Here is a 23,822-nt window from a genome sequence, read left to right on the forward strand (position 1 = left end):
AAGCGTGTGTTCCACTACTTGAGCTATACCCTCTCCCCACCATCATGGCAGCCTCTTTAAGAAATTTACAACAAGTATTGTTCAAGACTCAGGTTTAATCTTCATAATCCTGGGGCCTTATGTTATTTATTATCCACATGGCATCACATTCAAAGTTGTACAATCTAAAAGCCAAACATAATTTTAAAAAGGAATTCTAAACTTAATCTTTAAAAATTGTGATTCGGTATGTTGTACTCCTGTAACTTATATAATATTGTACATCAACTATGTCACAATAAAATTTTTTAAATAAACAAAATAGAAAATTAAAAAAAAGAATTCTAATCTTTTTGGTATCTCTAAAATAGCCTCTAAGAGATTTATTTCCTAACCCAAATCAATATTTCTCAAATTTCTATGTATTTATTAAAAGAGAAGGTAGGGATTCACTATAACCTATCAAAACTTATTGTAAAGCTATGTTGATTACAACACACAATGTGTTTTTACAAACATAAATCAACAAGACAGTGGAGGGAAATAGCCTATAAACAGACACATGGATAATTAGGACTTGGCCTCCCCATCACCTTGCCAACTAGATTCAGGAGGCAACCGTATACCACCAGTCCTGGCTCCCCCACCCCCATCTGAGTGAAAGGAAGCCTGTAATTATGAACTAATTTAATTCAGTAGGTGAAAATTCATGTCAAATGACAACTTTCAATGACCACAGCAAAGTAGTCAACTGGTTCCCGATAATGTCAGAGCCAAATATAAAATCAGAAAATGAATGAATTCTTTACCATTAGGTCTCCCCAAACCATGAAAGATAGCTTGCTACTTAGTCCTAGAGGCAGAAGGCTTTCTAGACAGATTCCAGCACCTTGGTCCCAATCCTGGCCCCACAATCATCATGGATTATAGAAAATGAACAATGGAACCCTCTAATTTTCTTGAGATTCTTTAGATTTTTTGGGTCAGTTTTTCTTGGGGGTGCATGCAGAATTATGCCTGTGTAGTGTGATTCCCAGATCAGCACTGAGCCTTCCATATCTCTACCCAAAACACCAACCTCAATAGGCTCTGGTACCTAAAATTCTTTCAGCAAGAGAAAAAAAAACTTTAAGGTCCCAACTATGGTTTAGGTTTAAAAATTAACATTCTTGGGAGAGAGCCCTATGGCTAACTTACTGAGATAGAATGGCTGGGAACCATTAATATTTGGGGACCAGGTTTGGATGGCCAAAAAAGGGCACTGACCTCTAAGTCAAAGTAAGGAGGGAAGGAGGTTGGGGATTACAGGCAAAATAAAAGCAAAGGCTGTAGTCACTGAAGACAAATTTACTGTTCTTCCAATTTGGCTGAATAAATGCTACAGGGCTAAAAAATAGTCACATTGTTAATAAAATCTGATTTAGCACCTAAGTTGCCCCAGATGGTTTTCACTTCTTCCCCAGACCTTTCAACACAGGCATTCTGATCCTCATTTTAGAGAGGAGAACACTGGGACTCAGTGATAAAACCTGCCCAGTGTTAAGCACTAGTATATAGTGATCCTGGGATTTGATCCCACGTCTACTTAACTCAAAGAATATATTCTTCCCACTATATTACGTGCCTTCATTAACTCAAGAAACTAGTACTTGCTGCCTAAAAGCATTCAAGAATTTCAGGAAGTAAATCAGGAAGTTTGAAGACGAGTGAAAAATCTGTGGTTCCAAGGTATGTGCCTAGATGGTAACGTCAATGATAATAATAAAATGATAACAATCATTCATTCATTAATCACATGCTTACTGTGTGAATAATATAGGCCAGTTGCTGAGACATGTACTTTTTCAGCCTAAAAGGGCCATAAAAAAGCATTGTTTTCATTTAGCCAGTTGGAAACTCGGACTTAAGAGTGTAAGTAATTTACTGTAAATCATTCATCATAAAATTAATGGACAGATCATTCAATCCCGTATTTATCTGATTTCAAACCCATGTTTCTAACCACCATGCTGTACTGACTCCTATAGAGCATGAATTAACAAAATAAAGACACCCGGATACACGCTTCTTGTTAAAGAGAGGAAGGTGAGAGCTGTAATTTCCCCAAAGCTTTTGGGTGGATGTACTGTCTCAGTCCTTAAAAGATGATCATAAGTGAATAGAGAAACTAAGAGGCCAGCTACTGGATTTACAAAAACAGCTGTTCATAAAGTGAATTTCTCAGGGCTCCAGGACAAAGCATATCAACCCTTGGTCAGTATTTTTCATAGACTACCTAACTTCCAATAATAGGCAAAAGGTTAAAGCAACTATGGTACACACCCATTGCAAGTAAAACCACATAGCCAATAAAATGAATTCATAAAGTTTATGATATAATTTTTGAAGGAACGTAATGGAAAATAGTATATAGGCATGTTTAAAACTATTTGTAAAAACAATGCAGATTGTATTATCATTACTATTATTAAACCCGGAAGGTTTTGCTCTCAGCTTGCATGCATGCCAGATATTCACCAAAACTGTGAAAGAGAGAACAATTTCTTGGAGGGGAAGTACAAATGCAAAGGAATTTTAATTAGTATGTCTACCTAAGTCATTTGAGATGATACAACAAAGTAATAAAAAGTACTTTGCTCAAGTACAATCACGCGCAAGATTTTGTAGCAGATCATTCACACGCGTGCACACACACACACACTCACACGTGTTGCTGAGTGAAGTCTACGAACACTGCCCTTACCTTGCTCAGGAGAGATAAATTCAAATACATCAGCTCCAGGGTATGAACAAATTATTTATTTTCTCTCCAAAAGACCTTGACCTAGAATACGGAAAAAAAGTCATGAGCTCAACTCTGAAGTGGGAAGAAGGTACACTTTCTCACCAGATCCAAGACAATAACAAAAGTATCCATTTTATCAGCCCAGTGGGGACCCAGGGGACCAAGGCCACAAATTTCTGGTGAGGGACAATTTGTACACTTCTCTTAATCGTACCCAGTGGAGATGTGCCTTTGCCCAAAGGCAAAGATAGTCAACTCTTGTGGGAATATAAATGAGGACTCATTATTTGCAGCTTCATGTAAAGAATGTTCACATCTATGAGCTCATTTAATGGTCCCAATCACTCTTGAGGTAGAGAGTATTTTTCCCGTTTTATTACAATGAGAGTGGCTCAAAAGAAAATGGCCAGGTTACAATTCAAACCCAAACACACTAACGTCACATCTAAAGCCCCACTGCCCCATGATGTCTCTCCTGCAGTGGCTCTGCATCCCGTGGACCTCTCCCTTCCACATTCAGTCTGGAGCTGGGAGGAGAGTTGCTCCTTGTCCCTGGGAATCAAAACATTTAACATGGAATTATCACCTTTCTGTTTCTCAGAAATAGAGATTTTCTTCTTTTTATAGAGACATCTAAGTATACATAGGGATTTTTTCAGTTATGACGTATAATAATAACTGGCACATAATTAGGGCTCAAACTATGCTCTTTAACCGTAAGTGTGAGAGAAGGCTTCAGAAATCTACTCCACTTGGATTGGCAAAAATAAAGAAGAGATACACAACATTGTAAAATGACTATAATTCAATAAAAAAATTTAAAAAAAAAGATGGAGATTCAAGTGGTGGAGATAGCATTTTGTTCATTATTTTTCAATAATTCATTTATTTACTCATTCATAAAAACATGGTGTAACTAGCATGTGGGAAGAATTTTGTGAGGTACTGTGACCACAGATTTTGAAAACATATTTTATTTTACCTCAGAAGAGCTCCCAATCTAGCGAGCAGATAGAAAAAGCAGTGTCAAATACTGTAATGAAAGCAGGTCCTGAGGGCTATGGGAGCACAGAGGAGGGGGGCCAAACCCAAATTTAAGGGGTCCTGCAAGGTAGGCTTCAGGAAGTTACAAGTAAGCAGAGACCCTAGTCAATCCAGACAAGTAAAATATGACGTGGGTAGTGTAGAAACAGAGCATTTGGAAAGGAGAAAAACAGAGGAATAGGAAGAGAGATGGAGAAGAGAAAAGATGACAAGTTCAGGTAAACAAAATCAGGAAAATCAGAATGGTTAAGATGTACATTGCAACAGGGGAAGACGTTTGGGATGAGGCCAGAGAAATTAGCAAGAATGAATCGTACAGAACCTCGGAAACCATGTTGAACAATCTGTACTTTATCTCAAAAGAAAGGGAGAGCCATAGAAGGATTTGATCCAAAGACTGTCAGTGAGGGGAGGGTATAGCTCAGTGGTAGAACGCATGTTTAGCATGCATGAGGTCCTGGGTTCAATCCCCAGTACCTCCATAAAACAACAAACACCACCAAAGTTTGACAGCGTCATATTAAAAACTGTCACTATAAGTGAAGAATGGATAATGAGCACATGTTTGTAGTAGGTAGAGAGAATGTTGGCAGGGCAAGGATGGAGTGATGGGATGCAAGACTAGAAGCAAGAAGACTATTTGGGAAGTGGTCACAGTTAGTCAGGTTAGAGATTATGGAAGTCTGTCTGGAGAGACAGTGGAGTCGGAGGGAACTATATAGAGTTAAGCCTGCTTCAGAATCAGAATCTAAAGAATGTGGTAATTTTAATATGAGCTGATTTTTATAAGATGATAGAAAATAGGAAAATTTTGAAAGAGTTTAAAACCTAAGTTTATGGCTTGGATGGCTGAGTGTATGGTTGCGCTATTTACTGAGATAGGGGACCTAGAAGGAGAAACAGATTTGAGAAGTTTTTAACACACTGAATATGATGTCCCTGTAGGTCATGCCTAAGAAGAAATTCAGGGGGCAGGTGGATATGTTTTGGGTAGAGATAGAAACTCATGGCCATCAATATAGAAGAGGATAAGACTGTCTAAAAAGGAATAAAATAAACAACATGACAAGAATGGAGAGGAGAGAAAGAGGGAAGGAGACAACAGAGGAAGGAAAGCTCAGAGATGAAGATAGGAGAACGGGGCTGAGACCATGGGGAACACTGACAATCAAGCAAATGACAGAGAAAGAGTGTCCCCCAAAGGCATCGAAGGACAACTAGAGACATTGAAGGAAAATAAAAAATGTGGGACCATGGGAGCTAAGTGACGAAAGCCACCCACTGAATTTAGTAATAAGGAGGAGTTTGTTGATGTAACCAGGAGCAACGTCAGTGAGTGGTGGGAACAGAACCTAGATTACACTGGACAGAGGAGTAAATGGAAAGTAAGGAAGTGCAGAAGGTGGATAGTGGGCCTGAGCCAACATTGAACCCTTGCTGGATGGGTGGGGAACCATCTCCTGTCTGTATTTAACTGAGGACTGCTGGGGATGGTGGAGGGTAGAGAGTGTTGGTTTTTCTGGCACTTCTGGTCTGTTGTGTGTATAAGCAATTGTGTTTCAGTGGCCAAGGAAAATTCTCGAATAAATACAATATTTATAGTACTAGCCAGAATGTACTGAAATGGTGAGTTAAACAGCTCTGAGTCGGAGAGTGACAGCCTGCAGCATTTGCCTCCTGCGTTGTTCAGATCCACTGAAGTCTTGCTACAGAGTCTTCAAGATGGTGGCCATCGACTTGAGCTGATGGAGCAACATCAGTGCAACAAATTTAGATGACATGAGGTTTCTTAAATTTACTTTTGCTCTCCAGATCTTCTAAGGCTTATGCCAAATTTATTGTTGTGTCTACTGACCTTACGGATTTTTGTGCCTGAAAATGCTCAGCTCCTGTCACTTGATGTCCCATGGTTAGGTGCTAGGTCCCTACTAAGGTCCAGTAGCTTGCCAGCTGCTCCTGGATCCAGGAACACTGAGTGGCAACTCTTCTAATGGAGTTTGCCAGAGGCTCAATGTGGAGCCATCATCTGTTGTGGATGCCTCCAGCACCCTGGGTTCTGCTAACTCAGGTGACCCGATTAGCAGAGTCACTTGTACCACAGCCTGAACCAGCTGCAGAACCTTCCCTTGGTCTAGATCCTACTTACAACTGGCTGTCCATCAAGTCATTTGACAAACTGGTCAGAGCAGTATTCCAGGTGTGGTATGTGCTGTCTCCAAAATCTGAAGAGGCCTGCAGAGAGCTGTGAGAGGTGCAATAACTTGTCCTTGGCTTCCTAGTTGAATCCTGTCTTCATCTATCTCCTTGCAAGCTCCTCTGTGACCTTCTATTTCATGCTCCTGCCACAGGTCTTTCTTCTGTCCACAGTACGTCAGACCTTAATCCAAGGTGTCCCCATCCTGACTCATTGTATTTCAATCTGTCCAAACCTACCACACATAACTTTATCTACCTACTCTGGTCTGTACTTTGGTTACACGGCTTCCTGTATGCAGTATCAGAACTCCCTATCCAAGTCCTTCTGTATGTTTGACCAACCTACTGGCCCCACCACGGAGTTTCCCTCTCCAGTGCCCCACGTGTCTGGTGTGTCCTTCCCAGGAATTCAATGCCTATAGCCAACCTAGGTTCTGGTCCACTTTGATTTTGTTAAGTTGCTACTGGCTAATATTCTGGGAACTTCCCTCTCTGGCTTTTATCTAGAACGTTGCTGAACTCCAACAATTCTGAGTTGAGAGTGTCCCTGGTCCTGCTGGGGGGCGGGTACGTGAAATTGTGACAGTGATACAGGATCATCACAGCCAGAAAGAAGCTGCCCAGACCAAGCTTTGCTGTATCTGCCATCTCTTAAACCCAGATATTAAAAAGGCCAAAATAAACCCTCAAAGATTATCTTAAGCTATCAATACTTCTTTGTTTGTCCTCTACATCTCACTCCTAAGAATCGCTAATGCCACAATAAATGGTCATTTTCTTCAAAAGTTCCATTTCAAAGAACCTGAAGTTTTTAAATTTTGAGTCAACTTTTCTGGATTGTATATCAACATTTTTTTCCCTATTTGCAAGTTTGTGGATTGTTTTTGATCTACTTTCCTTCCTTCCTTCCTTCGTTCCTTCCTTCGTTCCTTCCTTCCTTCCTTCCTTCCTTCTGCCTGTCCGTCCTTCCTTTCTTCTTTCTTCCCTTCTTTTCTCCCTTCCTTGAAAACTATTTTTATTTGATGTAACCAAACTTAAGTTTGTCCAAAAAAGCAGTAAAACCTCCAGAGAAAAAAGTGATTATCCCTGCCTCTTGCCACTTTGCATTTCATAACGATCACCGGAGAGAAGAAATACAAAGTTACTTCCTTTGGGTTGCCTGGTGGGTATGGCGCAGTAAGAGCTTTTTGAATGGGATAAAGTTCCACCTAAATTCTCGGAGGCCATACAGTCATTTGGCTATTTGGACCTTGTGGGAGCCAGTAATTCTTTTTTTTTTTTTTTTTTTTAATTCGCTGGAGTTTATCCTGTGCCAAAGTGTGATTAAGGCTGGGAAACATAGCCTGGAGCAGAAGGGAGACTGAGGGTGCCTGAGATCCTTCCTCTATGGGCTCATTCTCTAAGGTTCCCAGCACAAACATCCCTCCCATGGGACACCTGTCCTAGAGGAATCAAGGGGGAAACTGGGCAATTAATCCAAGTCTGATGGATATTTTAAACTAGAAATTACAAGTTCTGCTCTCTGCCCCCCAGGGCTCCTTCCTTGGCTAGTTACACTTCTCAATTCATAGATCTGGGGCTGGTAGACAGAAGTGACAGTCTGGGCTTGTAGCTTTTTTTTTTTGATGCTCAAGAAATGCCGAGGACCTTGGAAGCTGATATTCAGATCTCCTAAAGAGAATCTCAGAACACATTTATCCACCAAACGCTGGATCATAAACGCAGTGAGGTCAGTACTGGGGATGGGATGGCTATTTTTTCTCAGCAATATATGGGTTTATATGTGGATATAGAAGACAGAACATCAGAAGGCTGACTTTGGCATGGAGGAGAAAAGACAGTGAAAAAGACAGAGAAAATGAGAGAGGGTGGGGAGGAGCAGAGATACGGTTTCAGGAGGAATTTCCACTTGCTGTAGATCCTGGCATAGTCCAGTTGATGAATGTAGGAGACAGGGTATTTTTGAGCCGCATTTGTGGTCCATGGAAAATGCTTCTAATGAGATAGTAACCTCACTTCCCTATATGTTAGGGAGGAAAGGGCTCTGTGAAGCTATTGCTTTGTTTTGTTGTATACAAGGTGGAAACTGAGGCAGGACACGGGGGTTTGTTGCATACTGGTGCCCAGATAACCAGAGTATTTGAATATACCTGAACTCTTTCCATCATTGGTATATCAGTTTCCTACTGCTGCCCTAAGAAATTGCTACAAACTTGGTGGCTTAAAAGCCCACAAATTTGTTATCTTATAGTTCTGGAGATCAGAAGTCTGAAATGTTGGCATTTCTTCTGAAGGCTCAATGGGGGAATCTGTTTTCTTGCCTTTTCCATCTTCTAGAGGCCACATGCATTCTTTGATCGTGGCCCCTTCCTCCACCTTCTATGCCAATAGCACCATATCATAAAATCTCTGTAACGGACTCTTCTGCTTCCCTCTTCTACATTTAAGGACATCCGTGATTACATCAAGCCCATCCAGATAATCCAGGATAATCTCATATTAAAGTCAGCTGATTAGCAACCTTAATTCCACCCAAACCTTAATTCCCCCTTGCCATGAACCATACGATATCCATAGGTTCTGGGCATTAGGACATGGACATCTTTGGGAGTTATTATTTCTGCTTACCATAATTAACTAGCAGGTGTTGTGTTAAATGGAAGGACCACCTAAGAGGGAGATGAAAACTTGAGATCCAGCTAAAATCTCACTTCTTTTGGCATCTTTTGATAATAGTCCTTATTTTGTAATGGGGTATTGTTACGTTGCATAGGGAGGAGAGGAAATGTATTAAAAAATGATATACTTTATAAGTGCAGTTTTAAGATGTTGTTGCATCATCACTTAACCTTCTGGGTGTTGACAGTAGAAAATAAACCATAAATAAATTTGTAAAAAATATTTGCTGGAAGTCAGATTGCTTTCTCAACATGACATGGGATTCCAGGGAACCCACAACCACCAAAGGAAAGGAGTTTTAATGACATTAAATGGAAATGTGTCTTTCCAGGAAAGTTGGAACAGAGAAGTCAGCAAGGGTGAGGATGGTGGAGGTTAGGAAGAAGAGATTGGAAATGTAGGAGAGACACAGATTTCTCACCATCTTTAAACCATATTAAGGTTGTTATATCTCATCTTAAGATCAATGGGACTCTTTTGAGGAGTCATTTAGGTTTTAAAAAAAGGAATACAGTTTTTTTTAATTGCTCTTTGGCTGCAGTAGGGAGATGGATTAACGTAATCCAGAGTTTCTTAAGGACCATCTCTGAACTGAAATAAACAAAATGTATATATATTGATGAGTGTTTTTAACAAATACTACACTTTGCATCATTTTATTTGAGAAATCTGCCTCCCATCTGAAATTTAACAATAGTTGTTGAAATCACATCTTCTAAATGTCACTATGCAATGGTTGATGATTTAGAATAGTCACCACGAAGCATTCTTGGGGCGATAACATGACTGAGACGTCATTTTCTGTGGTCCAGTCCTCATTGCTGCAGATGCAAGAATTCTATTTTGTCAGTGAACCAAGAAAAGGTGGCTCTTTTTAACATTCTCTGGTAATTTTTCTAATTGTTTTATGTGTCAACATATAAGGGACAGAGAAATATGTTGCATTTCCCACCTTCCATAATAAATTAAAGAACACATATTTTTTCATATGACTGCTAAAAATGATTATTTCAGAGATCTTAATATTCTCAACCATTCTTCACCCCCAGCAGACAGGAGAGGAGCATGAGGAGGGAGAACCAGAGCAGCGTGTCCGAGTTCCTCCTCCTGGGGCTCCCCATCCGGCCAGAGAAGCAGGGTGTAGTCTTCGCCCTGTTCCTGGGCGTGTACCTGACCACGGTGCTGGGGAACCTGCTCATCATCCTGCTCATCAGGCTGGACTCTCGCCTCCACACCCCCATGTACTTCTTCCTCAGCCACTTGGCCCTCACCGACGTCTCTTTTTCATCTGTCACTGTCCCTAAGATGCTGATGGACATGCACACTGAGTACAAACTCATCCCCTATGCAGGGTGCATTTCACAGATGTATTTTTTCATATTTTTTACTGACCTGGACAGCTTTCTTATTACATCAATGGCATATGATCGGTACATGGCCATCTGTCACCCTCTTCACTACACCACCATCATGAGGAAGGAGCTGTGTGCCCTCCTAGTGGCTGTTTCCTGGATCCTGTCTGGTGCCAGCTCCCTTTCCCACACCCTCCTCCTGACCCAGTTATCTTTCTGTGCTAACACCATCCCCCATTTCTTCTGTGACCTTGGTGCTCTGCTCAAGTTGTCCTGCTCAGACATCTTTCTCAATGAATTGGTCATGTTCACAGTAGGGGTGGTGGTCATTACTCTGCCATTCACATGCATCCTGGTGTCTTATGGTTACATTGGGGCTACCATCCTGAGGGTCCCTTCAACCAAGGGGATGTGCAAAGCATTGTCCACATGTGGCTCCCATCTCTCTGTAGTTTCTCTGTATTATGGGTCAATATTTGGGCAATACCTTTTCCCAACACTAAGCAATTTCATTGACAAGGACATCATTGTAGCTCTCATGTACACAGTGGTCACACCCATGCTGAATCCCTTTATCTACAGCCTTAGGAACAAGGACATAAAAGGTGCCCTTGGGAAACTTTTCAGTAGAGCAACATTTTTCTCACAGTGACATCCAACTTTTATTTAAATTAGAACCTAATTTTGATTCATCTCATAGATTTGATTTTCCATTTGAATAGATCTCAAAACTTTTACGTCTTCAAGCCCTAAGACAAATGATGGCATGTTGGATGTACTGGGTAAATGTTAGCTGACCAGAGTTTCGCTGTTAACAAGTTGACCTTATTAACAATGCTCTCCTTCATAAATAACTTTTAATCAGCAAATGCTAGATTACTTTTATTATTCACTTCTTATTTTTGCAAGTTGGGGGCATACATAATACAAAAATATACATGTTGGTTATTCTTTAATTGAGGAGAATTTTGGAAACTCATATATTTTGGGCCCATAATCTCAGGCTTTCATGCACCCCAGTATCTAAAGAATTAGCTATATTACTACACCACATTCTTATGCCAACAATACAAGATTTTCCTTTCGTCTTTATGGTCTATTACATCACAGAATCCAAACTAGTTGTCACTTAAATAAGGAAATTTTTACTGCCCATGGTATGAAATGTTACAAAAACAAACCTGATGATGGGGACCCTGTAGGGTTTCAAGACTCTTTGGGGATTTCCCCCCTGTCAGCACTGTGGGGTTGATATTTTTTAGCCCCCATAGACAATCAGTAATGAGAGCAAGCTTCATGCTGGCCTCCTTTGTACATATAACGAAATTATAGTGCATAATCTCTAAAAATGTCATTGCTGTCCTCCAAATGCCACTGCAGATTCAGCCCTGACTGTGCTTCATGGACCTCCTGCCCTCCCAAATGCAGAATGAAAGGAAAGCTTCTCAAACTTTAGCATGCCTAAGGATTGCGGGTGAGCCTGTTAAAACAGATTCCTGGAATCTACCGCCACAAGTTCCAATTCCATCGTTCTGGGATGGGGCCCAAGGACTGGCATTTCTAACAAGCTCCCACAGGACGCTGACGCTGCAGAGGTGTGAACTATGATCTGAAGAGCAATGGAGTGAAGAATTAAAGCATGGAAGTTCTGGGGTGCACATTTACAACAACTTACACGAATTCTGGTAGTGGGTAGAGTGAAACAAGAAAGTGCTAAAATTATTTTGGTAACAGAGGAATCAATGGTTCAAGTTGGTATTTTCAGATTAATTCTGGCTGCAGTAAATTCCTTTTTCATTTCTAGCATAAGAAGATATTTCCTGAGCTATCAGATTTTCTTTTCTCTTTCATATATAATATAGATGTACCAGACACTGCATATTGTTTCATATCATCACGCAAGACTATATGTTCAATGAAAAAAAATTCTCAAAGCTTTGAAAAAAATAACATCCTGTGTCCACTGATGGCTTCTGGTTTACATTAAGCCACATGGAATTTCAGTGTGACTTGTAACTTTGCTAATGTCACTTAAAAACAAGTTTAAATATTTTTAAACTAACAATTATTTCACCCATGCTGCCAAAAAATGTGCACTTCTTATGAAGCACTAGTTGATTTCAGAGCAGCTGTACCTCCAAAAAGGACACTTGAGTTCTTGATAGGACATTGAAAAGGTTTTATTATTTGATGTTATTCATGTCTAAAAGTCCTCATTTAACTTGCCGTGTTTCTTGACACAGCCCATAAGATAGCATTTGTCTTGAATCCAACCCATATTGTCGTTATTATGGGCATCAAGGCTACTTTACCCCAGTCTTTTCCTGTTCTCTTTGTGTGCACATGTCTGCCCTATGTAAAATGCAATATATAACTTCATACATAAATATAAGACTAAGTAGTATGTAACCAGCACCTGGAGTGATATTTAAGCCTGTGGTGATGCCCCAACTCTACCAGAGTTGATATTGGATATATGTGTAGAATATTACAACTTTCTTTTGTTATGCCTTTATTTCATTCCATTGGCTCTGACTTAGATGATCCTGTAGGTGAACAGGGACCATCTGGCTTTGTTGCCTCTCTTTCCACATGGCTCAACTTTCCATTCTTCATGTATCTTTCTGGGCATTTTCAAAGTTAGGTTCTTCTCTTTTTAAAGGAGCAAGCTACATGTATTGGGGAACTAAGACAATGGAGCCCATTAATGTTTATGCTTTGGAGATATTAAAGTAACTTTGATCAGGCAACTGACAAAAGAGATTTCAAGGCATAGTGGAGGCTTTAATAAAATTTCACAGTGAATCTTTGTGTTAATTCAACTAAAAATTAAAAGTTTTAAGTAGATTGATGTATTGATGTTGTATGTATTCTATGTATTGATACGCACAGAAGTAGAAATGGAAACATTATTATAATCAATTACTATAGAAAAAGAACTATAAAATTCCATATAAAATAAATCCCATTTATGTAAACATAAAATTTTGCAAATAAAAACCATTTTAGATGGATAAAAAATGAATAATGGAAGGGTGAAGTATTTTGACATTATCCTTTGTTTTCATGTCTATGTTTTTTGGATTTCCATCATGAAGCAGAATTAATTTTTAAGGCAGCAAATCAAAAAGGAATTTCCACTTGGGAGGAAAGTCACTCTTCACATTCCAAGCTAAGAGTTATCTAGGTGAGACATTAATCTGGTAGGGAAGGGCCAGTGAGGAGGTCTTTCCACAGCTCCTTCTGGGCTCACACTCACAGGGCATCCACCCTGATGTTATTTCCAAGGACAGTGTTTCCTCAAAGTCTGCCCTTAGAACCATCTGCCTCAGAACTACCTGACCCCAGATCCCATGGATGAGCATCTCCGGAGGTGGAGCTGGGATCTGCATCTTTAACAAGCTCCCCAGGTGATTCTGCGGAGGATCAAAGTTTAGGGACCACTGCCTGAGGGCATCTGTTCTGGAGGGAGTAAGAAGAACACTGAGCAATTAATACAGGTTTAATGCATGTTTCCAGCCAAGAGCTTGGTGCCCTGTCCCCTTGGGTCCTCTCCCTGGTGGGTAGAGCACAGTCTTCACATCTCCATTTCTGAAGCCGATGAATTGAGGAGTAGGCTCCAGGCTCATGACTTTTCTCTCTGAAGGCAGTGAGAGGTTCAAGGCCACAGAAGCTGTAGGCTAAATCTGGTCTCTGGGTGTCCTACAGAGAAGGTGAGAAACTAGTACATACTTCTGGCATTTAGAGGACTTGAGCATAAAATTCAGAGTAGAACTGGTTATCCTTCACCAATAGCCAACAGCAGGGGTGTGTATGTGTGTGTATGTGTGTGTGTGTACACACAGGTGCTCATCACTTCTCTGTGCTCTTGCTTAAGTCACTTCCTATTACTAATTACCAAAGACAAGGATACCATAATCACCACCACTGAGAGACCCTCATGCCTTTAAACCCAAGCCTTGGGGGAGATGGGGAACAGCCAGCTGGCCGTGTATATTAGTGGGCACATCCCCAAATCCCAGCTGGGAGCCTCATCTCTTCAACACATTCTAGATGTCAGAATGTGTGCTCCTTTAGTGAATGCAGCGTTAACCAGGCCTCTCTAATGCTTCTCTCCAAAATCTGTATCTCTAATATGGATTATGGATTTTCATGGAGTCATGGGAGCTTGCTGAATCAGGAGTTTGGAGAATTACATGACATTAAGTACTAGTAAATATATATATTTACACACACCAGTAATATTTTGAAGTGTTGATATTGTGAGACTGAGCTCAGAGAAACTTTGAGTTCAATCAACAGGTATGTTTCTTCTCTCTTTAACCTTTATACATAATGGAAACGTTGGCTATTTATTTTTGATCCACTTCCCTTTGAGTCTATGTTGTTGAAATTTCCATACACTTTACTAATGACTGGATTTTAAAGTCAGATTTCAAGTTTTATATGTTACAACTTGAAGGTCAAACATTATGATTGATTTTAAATATACAGAAACGGAATAGAAATTAGGGGGATTTTGGCTTACTCTGACTCTGCTAAGACAGTGTGACACTTTCTCTTTATAGACTAGACACAGCTGCAAACTACGACTTAGAGGCTGCCTCTCCCTTAGATGACGGAAAAATGCCACTGGGCCAGTGTCTCTTCTATATCTAACTCTCTTCTCTGTTGGTATGTTCTCTCATTTTACATGATAATACCATCCACTTTAATGGATTTTTGCAGGGACATGGCAATGCAGAATATTGGGATATTCACCAGTAGGAAGGAACTAATTTTTATCTGCCTGCTGTAAATCAAAATTTGTTGGTTTCTGCTTCTTCCCCTGTCCTTTCATCCTAGCAGACAGGAGAGGAGCATGAGGAGGGAGAATCAGAGCAGTGTGTCCCAGTTCCTGCTCCTGGGGCTCCCCATCCGGCCAGAGCAGCGGGGCGTGGTCTTCGCCCTGTTCCTGGGCGTGTACCTGACCACAGTGCTGGGGAACCTGCTCATCATCCTGCTCATCAGGCTGGACTCTCGCCTCCACACCCCCATGTACTTCTTCCTCAGCCACTTGGCCTTCTCTGATGTCTCTTTCTCATCTGTCACCGTCCCTAGGATGTTAACGAGCATGCAAACTCAGGATCAATCCATCCCCTATGCAGAATGCATAGCACAGATGTATTTTTTCATATTTTTTACTGTTCTGGACAATTTCCTTCTCACCTCAATGGCATATGATCGGTACGTGGCCATCTGTCACCCTCTGCACTACACCACCATCATGAGAGAGGGACCGTGCACCTTACTAGTCACTGTATCTTGGATTCTGTCCTGTGCCAATGCCCTGTGTCACACCCTCCTCCTGACCCAGCTGTCCTTTTGTGCTGACAACGCCATTCCCCATTTCTTCTGTGACCTTGATGTCCTGCTCAAGCTCTCCTGCTCAGACACATCGCTCAATGAGCTGGCCATCTTCACAGTAGGAATGGCAGTCATTATCCTCCCACTTACATGCATCTTGATCTCTTACGGCCACATTGGGACCACCATCCTGAAGGTTCCATCCACCAAGGGCATCTGCAAAGCTTTGTCAACATGTGGCTCCCACCTCTCTGTGGTAGCTCTGTATTATGGAACAATTATTGCCCTGTATTTTTTCCCATCATCCAGCACGGCCAGCGACAAGAACATAATTGCCTCTGTGATGTACACAGTGGTCACACCACTGCTGAATCCTTTCATTTACAGCCTAAGGAACAGGGACATAAAGGGGGCCCTGGACAAACTCTTCAACAGGGCAATAGTATTGTCTCAATGACATTTGCTCATCTTTATAATAGACACATATATTCACAAACTCCAGGTCCTACACCTGTCATCTTGAGCCCAGCATGGAACAAACACTTAGCAAATATTGATAACTTGAATTTCATTCGGTTACAATTATTCTCTCTCTTCCTAGCAATTCTTTAGTATAAATTGATAATTCTGAGTTGATATTATTGATTATTGTTCTTGTGTATTAGATTGAGAAGTTACATAGCAAGTAGAACTTATGTCTCTCTTCCTATTTCCTGGGAATCACATTAGTTCTTTTCTAAAAAAAATACCTCTAGAGAGGCAAAATTGACATGCAAATGTTGTGTATGTTTAAAATGTACAACTCGATGTTTTAATGTGTATACGTTATGAAATGATCACTCCAATCAAGTTAATGAATGTATTCATCACCTCCATGTAGTTACCATTTTATTTGTGTGTGTGTGTCTGGTGAGAAGACTTAATTTAAGATCCGCTCTACTGCCACCCCAGGCAACGTTGCCAAGGCCACCTTTGATGCCATCTCCAACACACTGATCCCGCTGATTTTCCCAAATGAAGCGTCTCATAGGTTTAGAACAAAGTTTGCTACATTTTGGAAAAACATGAATGTATGATATGGTCACAAGTTTACCAATTCTTCTGGAAGTTAATAATTATTGAGACTTCAGCTGACTAGTTTATATCCTTCTCAAAAGTTAAAGTTAACATTATTTCTTTCAAAGTGTAACAATATACAGACTTTTCTTAGAAGAGGGGAATCATAAATCTCAGAACCAGGAGTTACAGCATTTACCTGTCAGCTTTGGATATTATATACATAGATATTTTCATATTTCAATAAATTATGCATTTATTTAAATGTATAAATATAATACAATATAAATGATATTTATAATAGAAATATATAACATACTATAAATATTATTTATAATTATAATATAAATATTATATATAAGTATATATAATCTATATATTTATATTTAAATAAATTATGTAATCTATATGTCTTTATATAAAATATATGTTTATATTTAAATAAATTGTATATAGATAGATATATAATTTCAACTACGACATGTATTTTAAGAATAAAAATATGGTCCTATTTCGTCACAGATGGAAGGGGACAAGTGGGTCTACTAAAGAGTTAGAATCACTTCGCTTCTGAAGGAAAAAAATAATCCACATGTATTAGATGATTATTTTTGAATCCAAGGGGCTTTTTTTTAAAAGAAGAAGCTATAAATGAAATCAAGACAGAGCTAAATATACATAAAATTTAATTTATTTGTCATTAAGGATAAGAAGTTGGAGTTAATACCAGAAAAATAGCGGCTCTCCTTTTCTTATAGACTCTGTCATTCAAGAGCCACTTAGCGAGTGACCTGCTCTATGTCAGGCAGTGCACCCAGCCCTGGTCATTCAGAGCTGGATAAAGACACAACCTCCATGCTAAAGAAGGAGACGTTCCAGTAGTGTAGAGACAGGTGAGCTAAAATTGAGCATGAGTTTACAAGTGCTCTAACAGCATACTGCTGCTGATTGTGCTTACTACGCATGCTTAGTGTGTGTCAGGCACTGTGGTAAAAGCTTTATCTGTATTACCTATTTTAATCCTCATACAATCCAGTGAAGCATGAACTGTTATCTTCTGTGGTCTCAGTTGAGGAAACTGAGGCTTAGAGACAATGACGTCAGTAGAAGAAGTGGTAGCAGCACGAGGGAGGCTGTCGCTGATGCCGCCGGGACGTCAGTGAGGGCTTCACAGGGGAAGCAGGTCTGGAGCTGGGTGCGGAAGGAGGCTCAGGATTATGATACGTGATGGGAACAATGGCAGTCTAGGCAGGGGGACAGAGGGAACCAGGGCATTGAAACAGACAGCAAGTTCAGGGAAACGTAAAACGTTCGGTGTTGCTAAAGCCTGTGTGCGTATGAGCCAAGTGAGGATCAAGAGATGAGACTAGAGCAGCAGACAAGGACTCTGATGCCCTGGCAGGGAGTTTAGATGCTGCCTTGCAAGTGATCAGGTGCCGCTGACTGGGGGTGGGTGGAGGAGGGATGAAACCTGGGGAAGGTTATGTTCGTGTTTTATAAAGATGATTCAGGTGCCCAATGGATGAGGTGGCTGGGCAATGGAGTGGAGAGGCTGGAGACAGGGAGCTCAATTAGAAGGTCCCTGCACATCCAGGTAACGTGGATGTGCCTGAATGGAGACAAGGGCAGGGGAATGGGGGAGAGAGTGCCTTTGAAGCACTAGGAAGGGCTAGTCTGGTCTCAATAATTGATGGGAAGTAGGTGGTGGAAGAAGGACTAATCTTGATTTCTGGTTCTGTCAACTGATATTTGAGAACAGAATGGGAGGCTGGCACTTTGAGTTAATTTTGAATAGGTTTAACAGTCAAAGTGAGGGAACGAGTTTCTGACCACCTGCTTTCTAAAAACAGGTTCCAAGCAAGAAGAAACCAAGTACCCTAAATAGATAAGGGGCACCAGCAATCTCTTCATCACCCCGCCCCACACTGATCCCAATTAAAAGCACATCCTACTCACTCTACACACCAAAATACAGAGAGTGAGAAATAATGTCTGCTTTCGTGTGAATGCCTTAATGTCAACATCATATTAACCTTATTTAAATGAGGCACCTGAAAGGAATAGAAGTTTGAACTTAGGGATTAAGGGTGGGGATGATGGGATGTATCCAGGAACAAAGAAGTCTGGAAACTTGAACACAGCGGTAACTATTCTGGTTGGGTGGGAACCAGTCCCATCTCCTAGTCTGCCTGGGTCCTGTGGCAAGAACTTCAGTCCAGCCCCAGACAGCATTCCAACAGGTACCGCACTGTCCGTGGAGTAAGGTTTCCTGCGGGTCAGGATGAGTGAAGCAGGGGAGCTGGCTGGGCCAGTCTGAGCAGCAGGTTCAGGGTATCAGAGGGGGCATGAGTGCGGGGATAGCGGGTGCTGTGTCCTGTACTCTGACTTCTCAGCCTCCCTCAGGTCCATGAGCTCTGTCATCAGGAGCCTTAGAACTCTCCCGGGGGCTCCCTCCTGTGAGAGCTGATCATGGGAAACAGAGGGTATTTTCTTGCCAGTTCAAAGGACAGAAGAGAGCTCGAGATGAACGGCAGGGTGAGAGTGTCAGTGCCCCACCCGCTGTAGGACAACAGATGTCAAGAGAATGAAAGGAGAGTTCTGGATAAGGAGATGAGAGCAGGAGTCCAGGGTTGCAACTGCCCTAGCTCGGATTATCTGTGAGAGCCCTCCTCCCCAGTCAAGGACCCAGAGAGACTATCAGAAAGGAGATCCGGAGAGAAGAACAGATGTCCCGTTCAGATCATCAAACAAATGGAACCCTCAAGTACTAAGATGCGGCGTGCTGCTTGAAATGACTCACACCTGTAGTTTCCATTGCTGAAGCCTGGGAGAGTTTGAGTCCACGAAGGATGATCAGTAATTATTCATTGACAAAAATATAGGAATTATGAAACATTTTAAGACAGGTTGACTCTGAGAAACAGACTGCTTTGGGGAGGGTTTTTAGGCAGCCAGTAAATTTTGGCCACAGCAGAGGGAATGAGGAGTCAAAATTATATGGTCCTTATTTTTCGTGTGTGTTGAGGGGTAGGAGGTAATTAGCTTCATTTATTTGTCATTGTTTAGAGGAGGTTCTGGGGATTGAAGCCAGGACCTTGTGCATGCTAGGCATGGGCTCTTCCACTTGAGCTATACCCTCCCCCTATGTCCTTATTTTTAGACAATAGTATTTTTTAATGTTTTTAAGATTCTGAGAGGCAGAAGAAAACTTAGAGGGCCCTAAACAAGTTATCGTCTATTTCTGCAATTAATTTAAGCTGCTGGTGACCCTTTTAGAGCTGAAAGCAAACCTAAAGGTAAATAACCAAAGAGAAGTTGCCATGTTCACACCTACTAGTCACAAAAAGGATGCTGGCATTGAACATTTCTGACCAGTAGGGTGAATAGACAGCCCAAGGAGTCTGAACATCCTTCTTGGTAAAATTTTGGCAAACCACGGGAAATGAAGCAAGCAGGATGGAAATCTAAAGATTGAATTTCAGTCTTCTGGTGGGGAACTCTTTACCTATGTTGCCTCTCCTGGAATGTAACACCATCCTTTATTTCTTTTGTCTTAACCTCCACTTAGTGCTGTAAGCAAGACAGGTGTCACCCAATTTTTTTTTATTACTGACAAATTAATAATCTGGAATAAAAGTGTCATGAAAGCAGGGTCTTTGTCTTATTCCGTTCTCTGTCCCCAGCACTTACAACAGCTCCTACCATAGTGGAGGTGTCTAGTGTATATGTGTTTCATGAATGAATCTCAGAAAAAATATTTTTGTACTTTTTGAGTGGAGGAAGGACAAAGAGTGACAACAGGATTAATAACAACATCTGGCATTTGTTGAAAATTGACTAGCCACCTATAATGAAAAAGAATATGGAAACGAATGTATGTTTGCATATGTATGCCTGAAACATTATGCTGTACACCAGAAATGGACAGAACATTGTAAACTGACTCTACTACAATTTAAAAAAAAGAATCATGTACTGAAAAAAAAGAGAAATGACTATTATGAGCCACTATACTAGATGCATCTCTTAGTTTATCTCAGTTAATCCTCCAAGTCACCTTATTGGGTAGAGATTATATTCTCAGTCTTACAGATGAGAAGGCTCAGGCTCAGGGAGGTGGGGTCAGGGGATCACAGTCTTATGACTAGCGCATAGCAGACCCCGGACTGAAGCCATGTTTTTCTGACTCCGAGCCTATGTCTTTTCACTGAAAGTTGCTCTCACTGGGTCCAAGAGGAGAGAATTCTCCGACAACTGAGGAGCCTCTTAAGGGCCCCCTTCATGTCCTTGTTCCTCAGACTGTAGATAAAGGGGTTCAACATGGGGGTCACCACGGTGTACACTGCTGCGGCTGCCACGTCCTTCTCTTCAGAGGCCACCGAGGGAGGACACAGATAGGCGCTGAAGAGGGTCCCATAGAACATGCAGACCACACAGAGGTGGGAACTGCAGGTGGAAAAGGCCTTGCTGCCCCCGCCAGGAGTTCGGACCCTCAGGACGGCAGAGACGATGTGAATGTAGGAGATGACAATGCACATAAAGGGGATGATGAGCACTGTGCCTCCCAAGGCAAAAACCATCAGCTCGTTGATGCGGGTGTCAGAACACGACAGCTTCAGGACAGGAACTATGTCACAGAAAAAGTGAGCTATTTCTCCCGCAGCACAGAAGGACAGCCGAGCCATGAGGAGGGTGTGAGTCAGGGCAACAGCGTGGGTGAGGACCCAGCACCATGCTAGCAGGAGGGTGCAGACTCGAGGACTCATGATCCTGGAGTAGTGGAGAGGGCGGCAGATGGCCACGTAGCAGTCGTAGGCCATCACAGCTAGGAAGAAGCTGTCCAGATCCCCGAACATCAGAAAGAAATACATTTGTGTCAGGCAACCAGCATAGGAGATGGTATGACACTGGGTCTGAACATTTCTCAGCACCTGGGTTACTGTGGAGGATATCAAACCCATGTCAACAAAAGACAGATTGGCCAAAAAGAAGTACATAGGGGTGTGGAGGTGTGGGTCAGAGCCGATGGCCAGGATTATGAGTAGGTTCCCAGCCAAGGTGACAAGATACATACACAGGAATATTCCAAAGAATAACTGCTGTTGCTCTGGTGACCTTGATATACCTCGGAGGAAAAATTCAGAGATGCTGGATTGGTTTTCCATGACTCTGTAGCATCCAGAAACTAGGGAAAACAGTTAGAATGAGAGATTTCTTCTAAAACTCTACATGTGCTGTCTCCCAAACCTTCCAACTCCCAAATCTCCCTTTAAATTCGTTTTCATCCCCAATCCTGACTTCAGCTCCAATTTGACCCTACTTTCTTCCTTCTCTCTTTCTTGTGAATATTAATACTTTTTTCCTTTCCTCTCTGTTTCCCTCTGGTCAATCTTTTATACAGAGAGTTGTCTTCCAAGGAGACTCTGGGCATGTTCATCTCTGGGATTACCAGGTCCTGGACCAGGTCTATAGCCCGTATCAATTTCATCATTGTAGTAGTGTAGATGCAGGAGTAGACGGAGGTGAGCTAAATCTTACCTTCTCTTGGTAGCCCCAAATCCATACAAAATTGTTTTTAAAACTCTCTCAATTTCTCATTTTAGACTGAAGGGCATATGAAGAACTCATGTCCCCTTATTTCCTTATCTTTTCTTCTGAAATTGGAAATACGGGGTTCTGCATTTCCCCGCATCTGAGTTTTGTCATTGGCACCACCGTCATCCTGTAGCTAACATTCACTAGCCACGTGTTACATGTCAGATACTCAACTAAGCATTTCATGCAGATAGTCTCCTTTCACCCTTCAACCAGACTAGGAAGCAGAAATTATTATTCTTAAGATTGTATAGAGAAAACTGAGGCTAAGGATATTTGAGTCATTTGCACCCACAGCTTGTAAATTTCAAGACAGACTTCAAACCCATGGCACTGGATGCCAGAGATTACGTCGCCAATCAGTATAGATAGAAAGTGATTTTCTATCACCACATTTATGGTTAGTCCCTCAGTATCCCTAGTTTAACGTCTTTGGCCTCACTTGCCCTTCCTATCTTGTCTTTTATAGAATAGTGAAGTTTAAGAACTAGGAAGAACCTACAAGATCATATGGTCCTGAGATCCCCAAACATTGGTCATAATCAGAATCAAGTGAGATGCATGTTAAAAATACGGAATCCTCAGATCTTCTCAGACCTATTGAGTTACATTCTCTAATATATAGTCCCTGTGCTTAAAAACTAACTAAACCCTCCTCAGTTGTGTTGATGCTTCATAGTGATTAGATTCTTTTAAAAAAAAATTTTTTAGCAGGGAAGTAATTAGGTTGATTATTTATTTATTTATTTAAATGGAGGTACTGGGGATTAAATCCAGGACCTCGTACATGCTAAGCACACACTCTACTACTGAGCTATACCCTCTTCCACTCAATAGGGATTTAAAAGAATTCGTCTAATTTAACTCTTCCATTTAATTCACAGATTAATAAGCTAAGGTTCAAAAAAAGTGAAGTTATTAAAACAATTTACTTTGTGTCCTAGAAGATATGGTCCAAGAACCAGGGTTTTCAGGCTCTTCACTAGTGACCTTTCTTTGAAGGCAGCTATCCTTCCATTTTTCACTATTTTTGTTAATATTGTACAGACTAAATATGTTCCTACGACTGATTTCTATTAAAATCCACACTAAAGAAAAACTTGCCTACAGGTTATTAGAATATTTATTGAAACTTTGTTCATATTTTGAAGTTAATACTCCAGACTTTAATAGGAGAATTATCTGAGCACGATTACGTATTTCTTTACTCTCGACCCCTACACTAATTGAAGAACATACCTCAGAGCTATATCACCTCTTTTGAGAGACCGGAAGTCCACAAGCTAAGTTAATTTTCTCCCCTACTCCATCTTTTCATGGAGAATATGATGCCTCTAACTGGGCACATTCGAATAACCCTGTCCTGGAAGGTGACAGACTCTTAAGACTCAAATGATTGCGCATCTTATTAAGGGGAGGGTGCTTTCCTGACCTGCAGATCCTGCCTTCAGAAATAAAGTCTGTTTTTTTCCATTTAGCCTCTCAAGGGTACTAAAGTATTTTAGGACAGAGCTGCATCTCTTTCATTATCTCTTTTGCATGTAATGCCTTGATCAGTCTATTCCTATAGTGTCCCTCAGTCTGTGGAACCGACCAGTTGACATCAAAATATTTTCCAAATTCTCAAAAAAAAAAAAAAAAAGGTTCAGAACTTTCTATTGTAAGCCCAGCTTTTAACCTTTGTCCTTTTTTCTTCTCTACGTAAGAGTCTTATGCTACTATCTCTTGCCTTATCCCTTGGTTCTTCTTTCTCTTAAAGAGTTTCTCATCCTTCATCCTGACTATAGCCT

At 41.1% G+C, this 23,822-nt stretch overlaps 4 protein-coding genes across 4 annotated transcripts in view; 2 read left to right on the forward strand and 2 right to left on the reverse strand.

The window, feature by feature from the left end:
* The window catches only part of LOC105069973 (olfactory receptor 1L8-like), a 133,760-nt gene that overhangs the window by 52,005 nt on the left and 57,933 nt on the right, over positions 1-23,822 (reverse strand). The window contains exon 2 of the mRNA XM_010956224.2: positions 2,723-2,803. The gene's annotated coding sequence lies outside the window, so the exon portion shown is untranslated. The remainder of the gene's footprint in view (positions 1-2,722; positions 2,804-23,822) is intronic.
* Positions 9,749-10,689, forward strand: LOC141577376 (olfactory receptor 1J2). Its single transcript, XM_074361435.1, has one exon. It carries the CDS (start codon positions 9,749-9,751, stop codon positions 10,685-10,687), a length of 939 nt encoding a protein of 312 aa, XP_074217536.1. The 3' UTR covers positions 10,688-10,689.
* Positions 14,897-15,838, forward strand: LOC105069935 (olfactory receptor 1J4-like). Its single transcript, XM_010956178.2, has one exon. The coding sequence runs from the start codon at positions 14,897-14,899 to the stop codon at positions 15,836-15,838; it is 942 nt and encodes a 313-aa protein (XP_010954480.2).
* On the reverse strand, positions 19,680-23,330 carry LOC105069968 (olfactory receptor 1N1). Its single transcript, XM_074361436.1, has one exon. It carries the CDS (start codon positions 21,600-21,602, stop codon positions 20,658-20,660), a length of 945 nt encoding a protein of 314 aa, XP_074217537.1. The 5' UTR covers positions 21,603-23,330; the 3' UTR covers positions 19,680-20,657.

Source organism: Camelus bactrianus, chromosome 4 (genome assembly GCF_048773025.1).
Source record: "Camelus bactrianus isolate YW-2024 breed Bactrian camel chromosome 4, ASM4877302v1, whole genome shotgun sequence".
NCBI lineage: Eukaryota > Metazoa > Chordata > Mammalia > Artiodactyla > Camelidae > Camelus > Camelus bactrianus.

Bases quoted from the DNA above. Each gene is read 5' to 3' on its own strand.
- LOC141577376 (XM_074361435.1), top strand. From the start codon at position 9,749: ATGAGGAGGGAGAACCAGAGCAGCGTGTCCGAGTTCCTCCTCCTGGGG.
- LOC105069935 (XM_010956178.2), top strand. From the start codon at position 14,897: ATGAGGAGGGAGAATCAGAGCAGTGTGTCCCAGTTCCTGCTCCTGGGG.
- LOC105069968 (XM_074361436.1), bottom strand. From the start codon at position 21,602: ATGGAAAACCAATCCAGCATCTCTGAATTTTTCCTCCGAGGTATATCA.